At 43.4% G+C, this 18,417-nt stretch overlaps 1 protein-coding gene across 1 annotated transcript in view; it reads right to left on the minus strand.

The window, feature by feature from the left end:
* Positions 1 to 2,888: 2,888 nt before the first annotated feature.
* LOC147726091 (uncharacterized) overlaps positions 2,889 to 18,417 on the minus strand; it is a 61,922-nt gene continuing 46,393 nt past the window's right edge. Inside the window, exons 3-4 of the mRNA XM_086963411.1 lie at positions 8,630 to 9,133; positions 2,889 to 3,382 (exon numbers count right to left, since the gene is read on the minus strand). Of these exons, the coding sequence (XP_086819537.1) occupies positions 2,889 to 3,382; positions 8,630 to 9,133 (998 nt within the window). The remainder of the gene's footprint in view (positions 3,383 to 8,629; positions 9,134 to 18,417) is intronic.

Raw genomic sequence — 18,417 nt, forward strand, 5'->3', positions numbered from 1 at the left:
ACGTGGGTGCTTATGGAGAAGACGGGGTCAAGCGTGTGGCCAGCAGCATGGGTGGGTTCGGTGACAAGTTGTTTGAGGCCGAGGTTGGCGAGATTGTCGATCAGGGTGGCGGAGTTGGTGTCGGTGCTATTCTCGAGCTGGAAGCTCAGGTCCCCGAGGAGGATGTAGTCCAAGGAGGCGAGTGCCTGGGTGCTGGTGAGCCCGAGGTCCGGGGGTCTGTAGACGAGTGTTCCTGTGAGGGTGGTGTTGGGTCGGTGTGGATCCAGAAATGTAGGTGTTCAGGGGTGTTGAGGGTGTCATCAGCTTGGGTGTAGACCTGGAGGGTGGACTTGTGGATGATGGCTAGGCCTCCTCTAATTCCGTTGGTGCGATCACTGCGGATGATCTTGTATCCGTCCTGAATGGCTCTGGTGGTGTCGGGTGCACCAGATCTCGGTCAGGAAGGCAACATCTGGGGTGGAGGTGTTGAGTAGATTCCAGAGCTCAACGGCGTGTTTGCGTGCAGAGCGGGTATTGAAGAGTATGCAGCGGGGGTGGTTTGGTCCGGTCCTTGGGAGTTTGGCGGTTCTGTCGCATGTGAAGTTGCAGGTGTGGCAGGAGAAGGGTCCGTGGGTGTGTTTCGGGGCATACTGGAAGCAGCGGTGGTCTCGGCCGGTGTTGAGAGTGTGGAGGGTGTTGGCATGGTATCGGAGTCTGGGGTGGTGGGGTATGCATGGTCGAGGGGTTATGGTGCTGGGTGCAGTCTAGGCGTGGACAGGCACAGACGGGCTTGGCTTTGGCGCATCTTTGGCGTGCCAGTGGCGCGGCCACGCAGCCGCTGTCATTTAAGACGGGGAGGGGCAGCTGGGGCGACGAGGGGGCGGGCCGCAGGGGGCAGCAGCAGGAGAACGTGGTACAAAATAGAAAAGGTAAGGGGGGAGCGAGCTGGGCAAAGGAGCGAAAAGTACAAAATACACTAAATACAGGAAAAATAGTACAAAACTGGAACAGACCAGAATGGCACAGAGGTGAGCAGTGGGCACGGCAGGAGCAAACTCATGCTCAGAGCGACAGCGGGGACAGACACACAGGTGGAGCTGTGCGGCAGTAGGGGAGCGTCCTGGCTGCAAACAGGGTCAGGGGTCACTCCTACTGTTGTGCAGCGTCCGCCATTTAAGGCGGGGAGGGGGGAGGAGCATCTGGGAGGCAGGAGCTGCTCGTGAGGGGGTGGGGCCACAGGGGGCAGCAGCGGGAGAATTGGGTACAAAATAGAGAAGGGGAAGGGGGTAGTGAGCTGGGCAAGAGAGCAAAGGCACTGACGGCACAAAGCACAAAACACAAACTCCTCTCATCTGTGTTGCTGCCAGAAAAAAAAACCATTACAAATGATCTTGTTATCTAAGACAATGTCATGTGTGTCCATGAATGTTTAAGTTTGGGCATCTGGCTTTATAAACAAAATTATCAAAGCTGTTCGTAGGGCAAGCAATTTTTAGGGCAAGCAGTTTTTTTTGTAGAAGCCCATATCTTTTGCCCAATAAAAATATTTACTCCAGACTATGAACATAAGGTCGGAATCAAATCCTCTCACCCGTTTGTGCTCCTTAAAGTCTGTTTTTTAGATTAATCACATAATGTATGGCAACAGCGACAACGACAGCTAGATCCCATGAGCTTGTAGATGAATCCAAATGAATGGTATGTGAGTGATGTGCTGAAAGTAGGTGAGGTCATCAGTGTCCATTGTAGGATTCTTGAGGAGTGGGAGTATCTGGGCTGTATTGCGAGCTTCTGAAAAGAAACCTTGAGTGAGGGAGGCAAAGGCGAGTACAGGAAAGAGGGAGTTCCCAGAGTGAGGTTTGATGAATGATGAGGGACATTAAAGAGTTCATTTACAAGATCCCTGCACTGCCTGAACACCACTTTAATGATGCTCCATTGGCATACATTACAGTGCCATAGCTACATGGTCATGTAAACCCACCCTTCTTGACCTTTAATGGGATTGTAGATATGGTGTTTGGCAACACAGCGCAAGTCGCTGAGGTGCCTTGCACAGGGATGAGGAGGCCTGCCATGGGCTAATTACTCTGGGTGTTCCCTCGTAACGACCATGGCACTTAACGCACTCCTAGATTTACAATGTTCTGTAAACTTGGGAATGCATCAGAAACCTACGCATGGTGAGGAGTAGGGGAGGCGTAACAAGGAGAGATCATTTCTTTCTCCTCTGCATTAAGGAGATCACATAGAGGAGGCTATTGCCTCCATGGATTGCTTTTGTGCAAGATTATGTCCGTTCCTACACATAAACAATAAATTCCACAACACAGACACCCTTGCACCTTAGCGCGTGGCAGTCACTTTAGCACCAGTGCAGGGAAAGAGGACAGGAATGAGCCGCATCTGATCAAAATGCACATTCATGTCTTTTTCTTTTGCTTTAAGGCAGTGTAAAAGGAATACTTGCAGTGCTGGCCATCAGCAAAATATTCTAAATGCAGCTCTGTCTTTATAAGAAGTGCCTTTCAGGGAATACGATGGTGAGATAGGAATGTAAAGATTTATTCTTGCTGGATTTTAGGGCAAGGTGCAGTTGTAAGAGATGAAGCAGGGTTGGTGTTGGTGATGTGCTGTTGGATGTTCTGTATTCCTTGACTGAAGACAAGGTAAGTTGGATTGCACTTTCCTGTGCATAAAGGAAAATGTGGGCCTGGCAGAGAGTTGATGCTGTGCTTGATTGTATGCCTTCTTTAGGATAGAGGACTTGGTCAGCTAGCAGCCCATTCACTATTAAGGAGAGAAACTTAGGAGATGTGCGAGGTCCACCGAAAGGCATTGCATAGATAAATGAATAAAAAGAACCAGATTACAGGGATTGCACTGCAGTGCTAGAGGAACGCATTTATTTAGGGTGCTGCAGCTTTCTTCAACCTACGGTTAGCCTCTTCCAGCTTATGTATGATGATACGTAAACTAGCAGAGATCAGGAGTGAGTACTCTTTACTACTTTTAACCAGGGGGTGTAAAGTCACTACAATTTCATTCAAGACTCCCAGCAGACCATCAATCACTCCACTGAGCTCCAGGTACATGTTGGCTGCACTGGTTTTGCCAGCAACAGTGCTCAGTAAACTGGTGCATTTCCTCAACGAGATGAGGAATTTATCCAAATTTTTATGCAGAGCCCTTTCTGAATTTAGATCATGTTGGAGGACTTGCATGTTTACTGTGTTAGCTGCAATGGTCTGTTCAGTGGAACGGATTGCCGTCACATTGGTTAGATACTGAGATTCATACATCATCACAACTTTTTTATGTATCACTCTCATCGATCTAGCTTCTTTTAGATCCTTTTCTGCCTTTCGAACAGCTGTTTTTGCCTTCATCATTGTCATAGTACCTAACAGAAAGGGAAAAAAGACTACTCGTTTATTGGTACACTGTAACACTGTAGTGTGTGAATGCATACATAATTAAGAGAATATTCACACCGTGCACTCACCAGTTGACAAATCATATCACTGCAAATGTTTAGAATTTGGGTACAAGGCACCCTTTCAAAAAGAAATTATTTTTTGCTACTAGGTTAACATGCTAACTCTTAATATTAGCTACGGACGCATCTTTGGGTAATTATGAGTTGCTCCTTTTATCCCGAATTACTGATAAATACTAAGAGAGTTAGTATTAGCTGCTTGTTTCCATCATCTTCCTTTGGGAATGTCTCACATGCTCTGTACAGTTTACGAAAATGAAGTAAACTATGTAGAGTAGTACTACCTGACGTGGGTGGTTCAGCAGTGGGTAAACAACTTTTAATTTGCTGGACTACTTTGTCAAATAGTCAACACATAAGTAAATCAAAACATTGCCATTAGATAGACTAACTTGTATTTGGCTTATTTTTTCCAAATGTTTAAACTGCTAGGGACTGGTTTAAATCCCTGAAACAAACATTTAGAAATGTAAAAATCTGTACTTTATTTAGACCAAAGTAATGAATTTATTTTTTATACATTTCTTAAAAGGCAAGAACTTTAGCGATATAATGCTTGAAACTAGTAGCCATGATCACAAGCTTGACATGACACATTTACTGGACCTGAACGATGCTCTTTGCAGAAACATCTGTAAGTGCTACTCTATCAGAATGGGAACGAGTCCTAAGACTCAGGTGACTGTAAGCTCAGTTTGTGAAAGATAACCGAGATGTGGTAGCCAAAGCTAAAACGATAGTTCAAGAGGCTGAGGACCTTATTTATGAGAAGTGATGCATCGCTGCATGAAAACAGCGATGCATCACTTCTTAGCACGCCCTCCATGCGACATGATGAATGCATCATATTTGCTGTAAGACGCATCTTGTCGCAAGGAATTACAGTATTACTGATGTATCTGTTCGCACAAAAATGATGCATTGTTCTTTTCACTTGGGACAAGCCCATGTGAAAGGGCCTGCATCAGTCTTACGCCTCTCACAAGTCAAGAGTAAGGCGTCCTAGAAGTAGGGATTCAGAAAAGGGGGTGGTGATGAACAGAGTGTCTGAATTAAGCAGACCACTCTTACCCAGTCCAAAGATCAGGGCTTGATCCATCACCGTTTTTTAGCTCACTGCACCATCCCAGCTCAGAACCTGGCTACATGCAAATTAGTCTGTTCCTGTGCCAGTGCATGATGGGAACAGGGCAAACCAAACTACCAAGCCAATTCTTATACTGGGAAGGAAACAAGCTTCCGGGGACCGGTTTCTGGCATTTCAGCCGTCGTTGGCCCGGCTTGCTTGAATCCTGATGGTGCAGTGAGCAAGGGACTCATGACTGAGTATACCCTGCCACACCTATAGTGGCCAAAAACGATTCAGAAAGGGGGTGGTGATGAACAGAGTGTCTGAATTAAGCAGACCATTCTTACCCAGTCCAAAGATCAGGGCTTGATCCATCACCGTTTTTTAGCTCACTGCACCATCCCAGCTCAGAACCTGGCTACATGCAAATTAGTCTGTTCCTGTCCCAGTGCATGATGGGAACAGGGCAAACCAAACTACCAAGCCAATTCTTATAGTGGGAAGGAAACAAGCTTCCGGGGACCGGTTTCTGGCATTTCAGCCGTCGTCGGCCCGGCTTGCTTGAATCCTGATGGTGCAGTGAGCAAGGGACTCATGTCTGAGTATACCCTGCCACACCTATAGTGGCCAAAAACGATTCAGAAATGTGGGTGGTGATGAACAGAGTGTCTGAATTAAGCAAACCACTCTTACCCAGTCCAAAGATCAGGGCGTGATCCATCACCGTTTTTAGCTCACTGCACCATCCCAGCTCAGAACCTGGCTACATGCAAATTAGTCTGTTCCTGTCCCAGTGCATGATGGGAACAGGGCAAACCAAACTACCAAGCCAATTCTTATACTGGGAAGGAAACAAGCTTCCGGGGACCGGTTTCTGGCATTTGAGCCGTCGTCGGCCCGGCTTGCTTGAATCCTGATGGTGCAGTGAGCAAGGGACTCATGACTGAGTATACCCTGCCACACCTGTGCGTCCGTGAAAACAGCGATGCATCACTTATTAGCACGCAATCCATGCGACATATTTGCTGTAAGACGCATCTTGTCGCAAGGAACTACACATACATCAGTATTACTGATGTATCTGTTGGCGCAAAAATGACGCATTGTTCTTTTCACTTGGGACAAGCCCATGTGAAAGGGCCTGCATCAGTCTTACGCCTCTCACAAGTCAAGAGTAAGGTTTTCAAGCAATGGCGTCCTAGAAGTAGGGCACGGGAATTTATTGCTTTCTCTGACAATTGCAACAGTAAATATCTGATGGTATGGACTGCCAAGTGCCTAGATACAGAGAGTATTGCATATTTTGAACTGCACTGTATTTCTCACGGAATTAAAAGTCTATGAATTATATATTTAAGTAATTGAAAATGTATAAATTATATTTTCGATTTGAAGTCTTGCTTCTCAAAAACATATAAAGAATCATGCTAACTTTATACTAAATTGATTTTGGATTTAGTGTTTGTCTCATTGAGTACAACAAATGCTTAACACGGTCCTCTGATAAGCTCACCCACACTACCTGAACAAGTTTATTTGCTTGTTGCCTCTATATTTCTCTGAGGATATATTGCACTATGTATATAGAATAGAGAGGCAGTATAATATAATTTATAAAAATTCTATGCAAATCAGGGCAGCAAGCAAAGATGATGCGATGAATTGCATTGTGAGAAATGGAAAGAGAAGAAATGCTTGATATTTACAAAGATATAGTTCATTCATGCTCTCTTCTAGAGCTGGTACATTAGCTACAATGCGGACGCCCATGCAGCACAGTCCAAGGGTGCCTGCATTACAGGCAGAATTGTTTTTTTTCCAGAAATGGGAACCTTCTTGCCCAAAAACAATCTTTAGAGGTATTTTCCTCTAAATAATGAAGCACAACTGAAAAGAGGAAATAACAGAGAAATAAAGATATTTCTCATCGACACACCTCACTTGGAAAAGTGTAATATTCTGATGCAATCCCAGTAAATATGGGATAGTGTAAAAAAGTCATAGCTGGATTCTTGGAATGCCTTCTGAATTCAGAGTACTGAAAGGAAGTGATTTAGGCTAAGCCACGCAGAACCACTCAAGGTGGGTTTACATAGCTTACGAAATACTATTTAAATGTATGTATGTATGTGTGTGAGCGTAGTGAGTTTTTTTGAATATGTCTTCCAGAGTGTGGTGTGTGGTGTGTTTGGTGTGTGTGTGTTAGAAATCAGGGCCAGATTTGCAGAGACGTTGCATTAGTTTGTGTTGATTTTTAAACATAAACCCGAATCAAAATCCAGGATGGCATTTATAAACTAACGCAAATGACGAGTTGTGTTAACATATGACCAGAAGTAATGTATAAAACGAGTAAACAATGGACGGTGCATGAGCATTCATGTGGATCCACCCATTGATTCAAAAGCAAGTTTATATCTATCAAGATCTGTGTACATGGGTTTACACATCACAGAGGCTGGCATAATGAGGTAATTGGAATTTTCATGGTCAATTGTGTCCCCTAACGTAGACCCCAACGGCTCCATGTACGAGTTACAAATACATGTAATTTCCCTCCACAACCGAATCTGAAGATGAAGATGCAAATACATTTGCGTCCTACGTTAACATGTCCTCTATCAGATCCACCATGAATGTCTTTATGTGGTGCACTTTCACGTTTTCCTGGCTCTGCCGAGCTAGGCCCTGAATTCTGTCTTCAAGCCATTTCTGCCTCTGTCTCTGAAAGCTGCCGCATGGAGACGCATCCCTGACCTCTCCCTTACTTCCTGCCAAGCGAGCGGTGCCCGGCTCGGCCTGGTTTGCCTGCCAAAAACAGTATTTTGCCTTCAAGTAATCAGCATAGCCAGCTCAGCTCCTCGAAAACACATTCCTGTCTAGTGAAATACGAAAACATATCCCCGACTGCAGAGCAAGGGCCAAGCCTTCCTGTCCTCCCTCATGAAATTCATTGCTCCTGTTGCCATGGTAGACCCCTGTCTTCGAGCATTTGCACCTAGACACGCATACATTCAGTATAGAATAGCCTCTGCCCGAAAGACCTTTTACTCCAGATTAAACATCCTCCAAACACCAGATATCAGATATGTTTTAGGAACAGGTCGGTCTGACATGCCAGACTTATGTCTCTTCTACTAGTGTTAAAAGTCAGACTCTTAGCTTCCTCCAGACGCACGTCAATCACACGTCATATTAGCTGCGCGCGCATCCAGGCCTTAGGTTTCAGCTGACTCTGCAATAATTCTCTAAGCATCCACCCACTTGTGACACTTTTCCGTGACGTTTCCAGTTCATGCCTCTGTGCACACCCATGTTCACGCCTTTTTGCTACGCACATGTGTCCTTATCGTATACATTTCACTTGTCACGCCTACTGTATTCAATGCTATTGTGTCATTTTACTATATATGTCATGTACTGTGAATAAATCGTTGACATCTTTTCCTGCCATCATTGCATACCCGAACCCTTGTATTGATGGACTAGATCTCCATTGACTCGAGTCATTTAGTCATTTATGATTAAATCCCTTAAGACTCAGACACCACGGACTCTGCCTCTCATTTGATTGAGCTATTCTTTTGTAAATTCTTTTGTCTGAAATTATATGGAAAATAGTATACGGTAAAATATTTACCACAATAATGAGAAGATTGTTTTTATGTTTCTTCCTTTCTTCCTCTCTGCATGTATGCTCCATTCAGCAGCACCCATAAACAGAGGAAGTTGCATTAAAACATAGTTTTTGTGCAGGATGGAAAGCCTTTTTGCACAAAGCTATACTACCCACAGCTCACTTACCCTCGTCCTAGGGTTCAAGGGTACCTAACTTGATTCTTGGCTGCAGAAAGTGTGCCAGCACATTGAGAGAGCATTACTCTGCCTATCCTTTGTAGCTATGGCACATTTCTGCTCTCGCCAGTTGACGTAAAACAGTGCTGCAAATGTTGCTGCCCTGCGTAAAATCTTAAAATGTTGGCCCTAAGTTTTTATCCGGCTTTAGTTTGGGACTAAGTAATGTGAATGTAGATGTGTTATTTCTTTTATGACATTCAATATGAGCCATGAGCAATATATACCTAGTATTGGTCCAACTACAGGAATAAATAGCATGCCAATGCCCTTCTTCCTTTTCTCATTTGCATCATGCCATGCTTTTGTTGCTCTGCTTACACCATCAGTTGCATTCTTGAGATCTTTCTTTGCTGCTTGTAGTTGATTGTCAAAAGAATCCTGGCCTTGATATCCATAGAGATGCACTTTAAGAACTTGTTTCTTAACTTGTAGTACCTTCTGTTCTTCACTCAAACGGTTTATCTTGTCTAAGTTCTTGTCCACATTTGCTCTCAATGATTTCAGTAGTGCCACAGATGACTCCTCTGCCTTTGACAGACTTTTGTGGGATGACTCTAAGAGTTCAAAAACATTTTGAATGACTTGCGGAAGGTTGGTGCTTTTTAGCAAGGTTTCAGCAACAGATTTCAAGATATTTAAGCCATCCACAAAGGGTGTCAGAACAGCCTGTTTAAAACTCTTTTCTGTAACAGGAATGAGACACAGAATGTGACCCGGAAACACTGTACCTTAAAGGGGAGAAGAGAAAAACAAAGGTTAGAGATGTATTCAGGAGGAGACAGTCATGTTTTTCAATATTTTCAGACAGGGAGGATGTCCAAATACAAAAGGTACTGCTCTACAGTTTGACATTATTTTACAACTAACAATGCTAAGACTTTTTTGGCTTAAACCTGTACTGGAAAAGCAGGAAATCCATATGCATCTTGGTTCTGGCAGCTATTCAATCAATCATGGGTTTGTACAGCGCAGCTACTCATGCGTTTCAAGGCGCTGGGGAAGCAGCTTCATTGGGTGCTGGGCCATCTGAAGAGCCAGGTTTTGAGGTCCTTCCTGAACTGGAGTAGTGTAGGGCTTTGCCGCAGGTAGAGTGTGAGGTTGTTTCAGGTCTTGACTGAGAGGTAGGAGAAGGACCAGAGAGAGGTCGGCTGATCAGAAGTTTATCTAAGCGGCGTGGAAGAAGAGGTGGTTGTTTAAATATGCTGGTCTGATGTTGTGGATGGCATTATAGACATGTTTAAGGAGCATGAAGGTTATTGTTCTTTCAATGGGGAGCCAGTGGAGATCACAGAGATATTGGATGATGTGGTTGTGACGGGGGCACATAGCGCCGTAATGCGGTTTAACCGTACAACTAATATCCAGCAGGTCAGTTGACAGTACAATGCAGACCCCATGCTCTAAGCCCTCCTCACCCTTTCAACTAACTCCCACTACCCTACACCCATGGGTTGGAGATAAACAGCCCTCCCCCGATACTAGGCCAATCATGGCCAGAGTCAAACCTTTGTCAGAGTCCTAGGGAAGTAGGTGGGGGAAGGTAGCAGGAGTAATTAGGATGCAGTTGACAAGTGGGGGTTTGGCCACCCCTTGGGAAGTTCAACCACAGGATACGGAGCAGAAGCGGGTTGAGGGCAATAGTAGTTCACTCAATGAATTCCACAGTATGCCGTCCGGTACCAGCCCAGTTCTCCAAATCACAGGGGCAGAGGTCACGCAGTTGCTTCACCCACATCTGATCACTATTAGAAGCATTCCTGCAGACTAGTGAATCACTCTCACCACCCAGGCCCAATATGGCAATCTTACCTAGCAACATGAAGTCGTCAGGCATGGTGAGGAGAGGACAGGTGGTCTGCGACACAGAGGACTCAAAAGGAACAATCAATACATGAGGGAAGAAGCAGGGGTGCCCCTCGAAGAAGAAGCAGGCACACATCAATGCAAATACCAACCAAACAATCTGAGTACCATGTCCGGTAAGTGTTGATACAAGTCAAACCAGACAATTTCAGTCACACATAATGAAGTGTTGTACTCTCAGTATCCCCCTGTGAATGAGGGACTTTGTTCAATCTATGTTTGTTAGTTAAAATTATTATGCAAAGAACCAATTGATCGTCCTTATAGTGAATTAATCCAAATTAATCAATTTGTATTATCAACATATAACATATAAACAAAGACACAAGGTGTATACGAAAAAAAGTGTTTTTATCAAATAATTCATTGAAGAAAATCAGTTTCATATACAGATAATTAGGCAAATAAGATTTTAGGACTGTGGGTACACATAAAAATAAATTACTAAGTGACTCGACAGAACCTAAAAAACACCTATCCCGGAACACATTTGAATAAAACAAAAGAGAGGGATGAGGTGTATTGTCGACGTTTCGGTTTCTTAGCAGTTATTTGATGAAACCATCCTCAGGACTGTTATTGGTTGAGATCTGTATAGAAATATTGTAGTCTGCAAGTCAAAAAATATTTACAGTTACAATATAATACTGGCTATATTCGTTACACCCTGGTGACAAAACAATAACACTAAACTGTAGTGACAAAAGACAACATCAGAATATAAACAACATACATGTGAACATAAGATTCATATTCCTGAATCCAGTCTAAATGCATAAATCATTGGTTTAAAAACAAGAGACATTCCATTGGTTTCTGTCACTATATCCACAGTAAACAATTAATTGTCGTATTTTCTCCATGGTTAAACTAGAAAGATTCTAGACAATTTGAGTCAAATAAAACATTAAGCTTTTGAGTTGAGAGACCTCTAATACATTTTGAACATTGTATCTACATCAAAGGTCTAGTTACATAGACTACCTTAGCGTTATGGAGACTTCAGACCTCCTAATATACATTCTGAGCATTACTAATGAGTCATTGAGTAGAAGACGTTATAGATCGGATGTTATATGAAACCTTGTTTTAAGTTGGTGCAAATATGCATCTATTTGTGAGGGAGTACATGATTTTTAATTACCTGCTTACAGATTATTTTCGCAGTACACAGCAAGGAAATAGTGGACTAGTCACAGTATCCCAGTAACCTGACTGAAAATTGAAAATTTTGTTTTAGATCTATATATTAACAATCAGAGGAGCAAGCTAATTTAATTGTCAAAAAGCATACCTATTAATTGCGGAAACCGCTCATCAAGGCTGAATGTGAAGTCAAAACTTCACTTGTATATGGTTCAGGTATCATATACCGCAAAATCCGTCTGTAAGGTAATAGTAAATATTTACAAGCTGATATTAATTCTAGCGAAGAGAACCCAGTTAGAACTTGGAAATTGTTCTTACCCGGTGTATCTCAGACAGAGTCTTATCGAGTCTCAAAACTAATCAGGAGACGTAGCGACCAGTGGAAGCTTAATTAAGCTTATGGGCAGTCTCAAGTCCTGCAGCGTCTGTCAAAAAGTACAAGAAGTTGTGCACATTAAATGCACCGATGTTTTAACTCTGTGCACATTAAATGCACTGATGTTTTAACTCTAATGGCGCTGCATGAGTTATGGCGGCCTGTAGAGCGTCAGTAAATGCAGAATGATAGTTACAGCGTAAATTTATATGTGCCATCCATATATCAATCATTGGTATAAATGCTGCTCAACAGGTATTTAAAAGAGGCAGCCTGGTTTATAGTGCATATAAAAAGAAATGTACCCGCGCTGCTGACTTTTTAACCGCTTGCTCAGATAAAGCGCTGGTGCAGAAAAGACAATTACGTGTTCAAGGAATAGGTAAACAGGGTAAAACGGCCGTGAGCAAATCAAGATAAGTGAAAGGAAGGAATTTCATAATTCTAAGCGGAGCGCAGCGTAGTCATTAACTCCATATGGTTTAGGCTAAGCGTTCGTATAGTTCTTACCTAGAGTTACAGCGAGGTGCGATCAAAGGAGCGTGTCATCCGAAATGAAGCCACAAGTTGCTGCCTGTCTCGCCGGTATTTGAAGGCAAATGTTTGGATATCGAAATAGGACTAAATGTGTCAGCCATATTGGACTAGTCAAAAAACAATTTTACCTATCGTACGTGGATCAAATCGTCTTGAAATAAGGGAATTTTGGACTTACTCATAGAACATCCGTTCTTACAGTTTACAGGAACAATGCAAAAAAGCAACAAGGATTGATAACCGCTAAAAGCATTGATAAATGTTATCATTACAAGTACATATCGATGTATATAGTTGTTGATTATGCAGAGGCAAGTCCCGTCATGTGGATCTGAGTTTAAATCAAAGACCTTCCTTATTTATAATTGGATGACCAACAGCATTAGTCACAAAAGGATTCAAGAGAGGCATGCAAGCGCATGCCATTCAGTGGCTGAGTTCAAACCTCGTTTTACAGTGTCAGTGAGGCAAATCAGTTTGCCTTCTCGTAATGTCAATATTTTATTGACATTGTTTTGCCTTTTATTGGGTTTCACTACTTCCAACACCCACCATGTCATATCAGTCTCTTTCTGACCCAGTCGGAGGAAGTGCTCCACTAAGGGAGCAGTTTCCTTTTTACAACGAATGCGCGACTGATGTTGTAAGATACGCTTCTTTATGGGTTGGATTGTTTTTCCCAAATAATGTAACAGACAGGGGCATTGAATGCAGTAAACCACATTGGTGGTATTGCAATTTGAGAAACTTTTGTTTGTGAACTGGATGTTATTAATTGTGCAATTTTTGACTGTCACAGTAGTGGCACAAGCAGCACAATTATTGCATTTAAAGTGGCCTACTACAGGACTGAGTTGCCTCATGTTGTCTACAATGTTATTTACAGAGGGACTGTCATATGCATGGATCAGCCTATCCTATAAGTTAGTGCCTCTTTTGAAGGCAAATAGTGGTTTCTGTTTGAATTCGGGAAAAGAGTGGAGTAAATTCCATTGTTTTGACACGATTTTTTTAATCGCATTTGAATGCGTGCCAAAGGTGGTAACACATACTATGTTGGTTTCATTTGTCCGTTCCTTTACTGTCAGTAGAGCCTCTCGATCTTGGTACCAGGCCCTTTTCATTGATTTCCTCAATAGTTTTCCTGGGTAACCACGGGAAAATAGTTTGTCTTTTAGCTTTTTAGCTTCCTGGAAGTAATCATCTTTATATGTACAGTTTCGCCGAAGGCGAAGAAACTGTCCAAAGGGAAGACCATCCTTCAACGCTTGCGGGTGATGGCTTGTATATTTAAGTAGCGTATTTCTGGCAGTTTTTTTGGTGAATAGGGTAGTGAAAAGTTGGTTATTCATATCTACCTTGATTGTGATGTCCAGAAATGGCATCTCGGTGTTATTGTATTCAAGTGTGAATTGAAGGTTAGTATTTCTGGTATTTAACCAAGCGTGAAATTCTTTCAATTGGTCAACAGTACCCTCCCAAATTAAAAACACGTCATCAATATAACGCAGCCATTTTAGAATTCTTGATGAAAATGGATTAGAAGGATGCCAGATGTAATCATCCTCAAATTGGGCAACATAGATGTTTGCAATATCTACCTTCATTACCCAAGCCCTCAAGGGTATTCCGGGTTGCTCACTTCCCCAACTACTACCCCTGTGAATGAGGCACCACATTTGGGTTACAACAATGCTGGTTGCACCAAACAATTCTGTCTCACACACACACACACACACACACGCGCACACACACACACACACACGCACACCCACACACACACACACACACACAGAAACAAGTTTAGAAGGACCGCATGAGGTAGAATGAGGCACTACTACGGGTATGCCCTCACCTCCATGGAATGCAACCTGTGAATCATGCAATGAACATGCAGTCAACATGTCATATTAGACAGATTTGTCACAATTGACAAAGCCATGCTAGATCCTGCAACCAGTGTATCCGCTTACCACCAAGACCCTTACACATCTCATGGTCCCCAAGATTCAAGGATCACACACCTTAGATTTGGGAAAGGCTTCTGGGGCTCTACACAAGGCAGTCCAGCACCCAGGCACAATTCTTAGCTCCTTGCTCACTCTGTGCTACCAGATGGGATACAGCAGACAATGTGTGCACTTAAGAGAACACCGCTCTCCAGGTGTCACAATTAGATACTGTGGGATCCTTGCAAGAGATATTTGATATTTCAGAGACCCCAAAAGAACAGGGGGCAGGCCAACAAGCCATTGCAGGGCACATTTCAAGGTGACACGCAGCAACAGGTAGTCAGTCTAGGCCAGGAACTATTCAGGAAGGGTACACTTTCCCTCCCAATACCATTTTATTTATTTATTTATTTATTTATGCAATTTTATATAGCGCGGACTTTACCCGAAGGTGTCAGAGCGCTTCACAATAGGAACAGAAAAGATACAAACTGAGAACATTACACGAGCAACAGATTGCAGAGGCATACGTTGCGTTACATACGGTAAAGTGATAATTGTGAGCAACCAAGAATACATGAGGTAGTAAAAATTGTGAGAAACCAAAAATACATGAGGTAGACAAGGTAATTGTGACACTTGTGAGCAAACAAAATACATGAGGTGGTAAAAATGTGGGCTACCAAAAATACATGAGGTAGTAAAAAGTGCACAGGAGGAAAAAGTGACAAGTGTGCAGGCTACAAGAGTATAATTTGCGGTATAATACTGCAATATATGTTACACACTCAAGCACAAGAACAAACGATTACATAGGCAAAAGTGGCACTTGTGCAAGTATCAAAGGTAAAAAACATGTGAGAGGAAGCAAACCGTATGTTACAGGGGCAAAGTGGTGAGTGCAGGTTGCAAGAGGGTACCAAACACAAGTACATAGATAATACTGCAATAAAAGGCAAACACTCTAACCGCAACAACACACTGGGAAGGCACTTCCATGGACATGAGAAGTAGAAATTATCAGTAGTGGGAGATCTTCCTTCAGATAAAAGAGAGTTACTTTTGGAGGTGTCTCTGGAGGAGGAGAGCTTTGAGGTCCCTTTTAAAGGCCTGGGAGGAGGCAGTGGTCCGGAGCTGAGGCGGGAATGAGTTCCAGATTCTCACTGCATTGCCTGAAAAGGATTGGGCCATCGTTCTTTCCTTCTTGAAAGTGGGAGGTTCAAGCAGTAGATCCTCCTTGTGCACAACAGAGTTCTCTGGAAGTGTGCACTAAGCTGTTCCAGGTTTGCCAGTCCCATGTCCCCACAAGTGTAACTCTGCCCTGCGTAAATATGGCACCAGACGTTGTATTGTAGTATGCCTTTCAAGTGGGGGAGGGGGGGGGGTAGTTCAGGGGGTTTACATTTGAACCATAGATGTCTCAAGTAGGGGATAATGCTCTGGCTCCCAGAGGCCAATTGCCAAAAGAGCTGCCTCTAATCTATTGACCCAGGCCCTCAAAAGGCAGAGGTCTGTCATCCAAGTTAAATGCCCAAAGTCTTTTAGCTGCCGCTAGGGAATACACAGATCAAAAATCCACCACTACCAGAAGACAGGGTTTGTCATTGTGAATCCAATGATAGGAAACATTATGAGGCTACTCCACGCAATGCTCTATTGTAGCTTGAGGTAATTTCAACCATTTTCGTATTTTAACTTATGGGCGAGTAGTGAAAACACACATAGGTATTCTTCACTACCTAGGCAGGAAACATGTGTACCTGTCCTTCCACCTACCACTCGCTTCACCCCTGAATACTTACCCTAGAGACGTTCCAGTAGTAATGAAAGGTCCCTTCAGAATTGGCCAGTGGTTAAGAAAGGCCAGCCAGAGCATAAGAGCATTAGCATATGCACAGGCCTGCAATGGCAGGCTGGATACATATTTAAACAAACATCGATGCAAGTGCACACACACAGGCCTGCAATTGCAGGCTTAACACATGTTTAAAAATACCATAGGTGCAAGTGCATACACACAGACCTGCAATGACAGGCCTGACATATATTTAAGTACACCATGTCAGGACCACATTCTAACATTTGTAGGAAGGATGTGAGCATGCACTTTCACACTGCATTTCTAGTGGGAAAGTGCCCCGAGCCCTAAGCCACTAAAAGGGAATGAGCAGCACCCTGGGGTGTCCCATGGGAGGAGACAACCGCCTTCATAGGACAAACCTACATGGGGGTTCTGCACTACCTTGGCATGAAGCACCCTGTGTACCTGCCCTGCCTTTAGCTTGCCACTTGCTCTTCCCCTCAGGGCTTCCCCTAGTGGTGATCCAATGATAGTGGAAGTTAAAAATGCCGCCATGCACTCTTAGCGCAACTGTTCACCCACAGACGTGCAACATGATTGAAAGGCAATTATTCAGGCTGGCACAATCAGAACTGTGGTACACTAGTGGCTAGTGCAATACCTGCCCTGGGTATGTGTTATAACTTATTACAGGGTACTCACAGTTGAAGCAGCGTAACCAATCAGGTAAGCACCTAAGCCAATCAGGTAAGCACCCCTTCCTAGCGTGTGTAGGAAGGGAAGGCACACTTTCACACTGCATTACAGTGGGAACGTGCCCAGAGGAGAAACTGCAAAAACCAGAAGAACATGCACAACATGCAATTGAGAGACTGCAATTAGTCAATCAAATTCTCATTGCTACAATACTACGTCTAGTCCCCGAATGTCTACATATAGGTGAAAGCAATTTCCTGCAGGGATTTAAATAAGCTAGCCATCAAACAAGACATGTGAAAAGGTTTCCTCACTAGATAACCAATGAAGGCACTTGTCGTCCCTATCAGTATTCCTGTTCTAGGTAAAGGGTTTCATTAGGAGGGATCCCACCATGAATAGAAAACATTGTTTCCTATCGGGGGACTCGTTTAATGTCTAATATAGCTCAAAAGAATAGCTGGATTTAAAGTCCAAAAACCTTCCCATCATTTATGTGCATTCCACTAGATGTGCCTTGGCTAAAAGGTTTGCTTAGCAAAAATGTTCTTTTCAGATAGCAGCAGTTGTAAATACAGATATCAGAGGATCATCCAATGGCTCTGTCATACCAATAACGGATAGAGATTGTTTGATTTTTTTTGGTAGCTATCCTATTTTTAAGTGCATCCAGCCAAAATACCACCTTTAGGAACCGCTGTATAGTTGGCCATTTTTTTTAATGGTCCATAATCTATGCCATAGCTTTCCTACACTAATTCATCAACCGTGGTTTGAGGGGGGTGATTTGTGGCGTATGTGTTACTATCATCAGATAGCAATTAGCATTAGCAAGTAAACTAGTATCAGGAAATCCCCAAAGCTCAGCCCCATAAAGGACTGAACCCAGATCCTGTGTATCGTAAATTTGGAGAACCTGACTGATTGGTTTAGTTTAAGAAGTGCTAAGTTCCGTTACCAAGATTCCAGAAAGTTTGAGATGCTTGAGAGACATAATTTCTAATTTGTGGGCTCCAAGACAAATTTGGGGCCAGAATCACACTGGAATAACCAAAAACCTCAGTACACTCCACAATTTCCTCCCCCCAAAAAACTGCCTTTAAATGATTTGTGTTAATTTAAAGACATGTACATAATGCATAATTTTATCTGTAATAATTACAAAAAACTCTCAGACCATAGAGTTTCTCAAAGCACAAAGCACACTGAAACCCACTCAGGGAGGACATGCCCATTCTCTTCACATGGCAGAGCACAGCAGAGCAGTAGAGCCGCTATCACAAGCCACGCCGTACTGCCCAACCCCAGCCCCAGCCCTGCTGAAGCGAGAGCCGCTGACAACTGGCGATAGCCGGGGTGAGGTGAGAAGCCGTGGTGTCAACCTGGGGGAAGAAGCGGTGACTAGCCTAACTTGGATACAGCTGAACTGGCAAATTTTGGGCCCATATCTCTGTTGCCATGCCTTGGTAAAATCGCTGAGAAACTAGCGAATTATCAATTGTCAGACTTCTTGGAGTCGAATGGCCGGCTCCGAGATTCGCAGACCGGATTTCGTCCAGGCCAGGGTACTGACACTGCCCTTCTGGCTGTAGTAGAAGAAGCCAGACGCATTATGGATTCAGGAGGATCAGTGGCAGT

Source organism: Lissotriton vulgaris, chromosome 3_1, assembly GCF_964263255.1.
Source record: "Lissotriton vulgaris chromosome 3_1, aLisVul1.2, whole genome shotgun sequence".
Lineage (NCBI taxonomy): Eukaryota > Metazoa > Chordata > Amphibia > Caudata > Salamandridae > Lissotriton > Lissotriton vulgaris.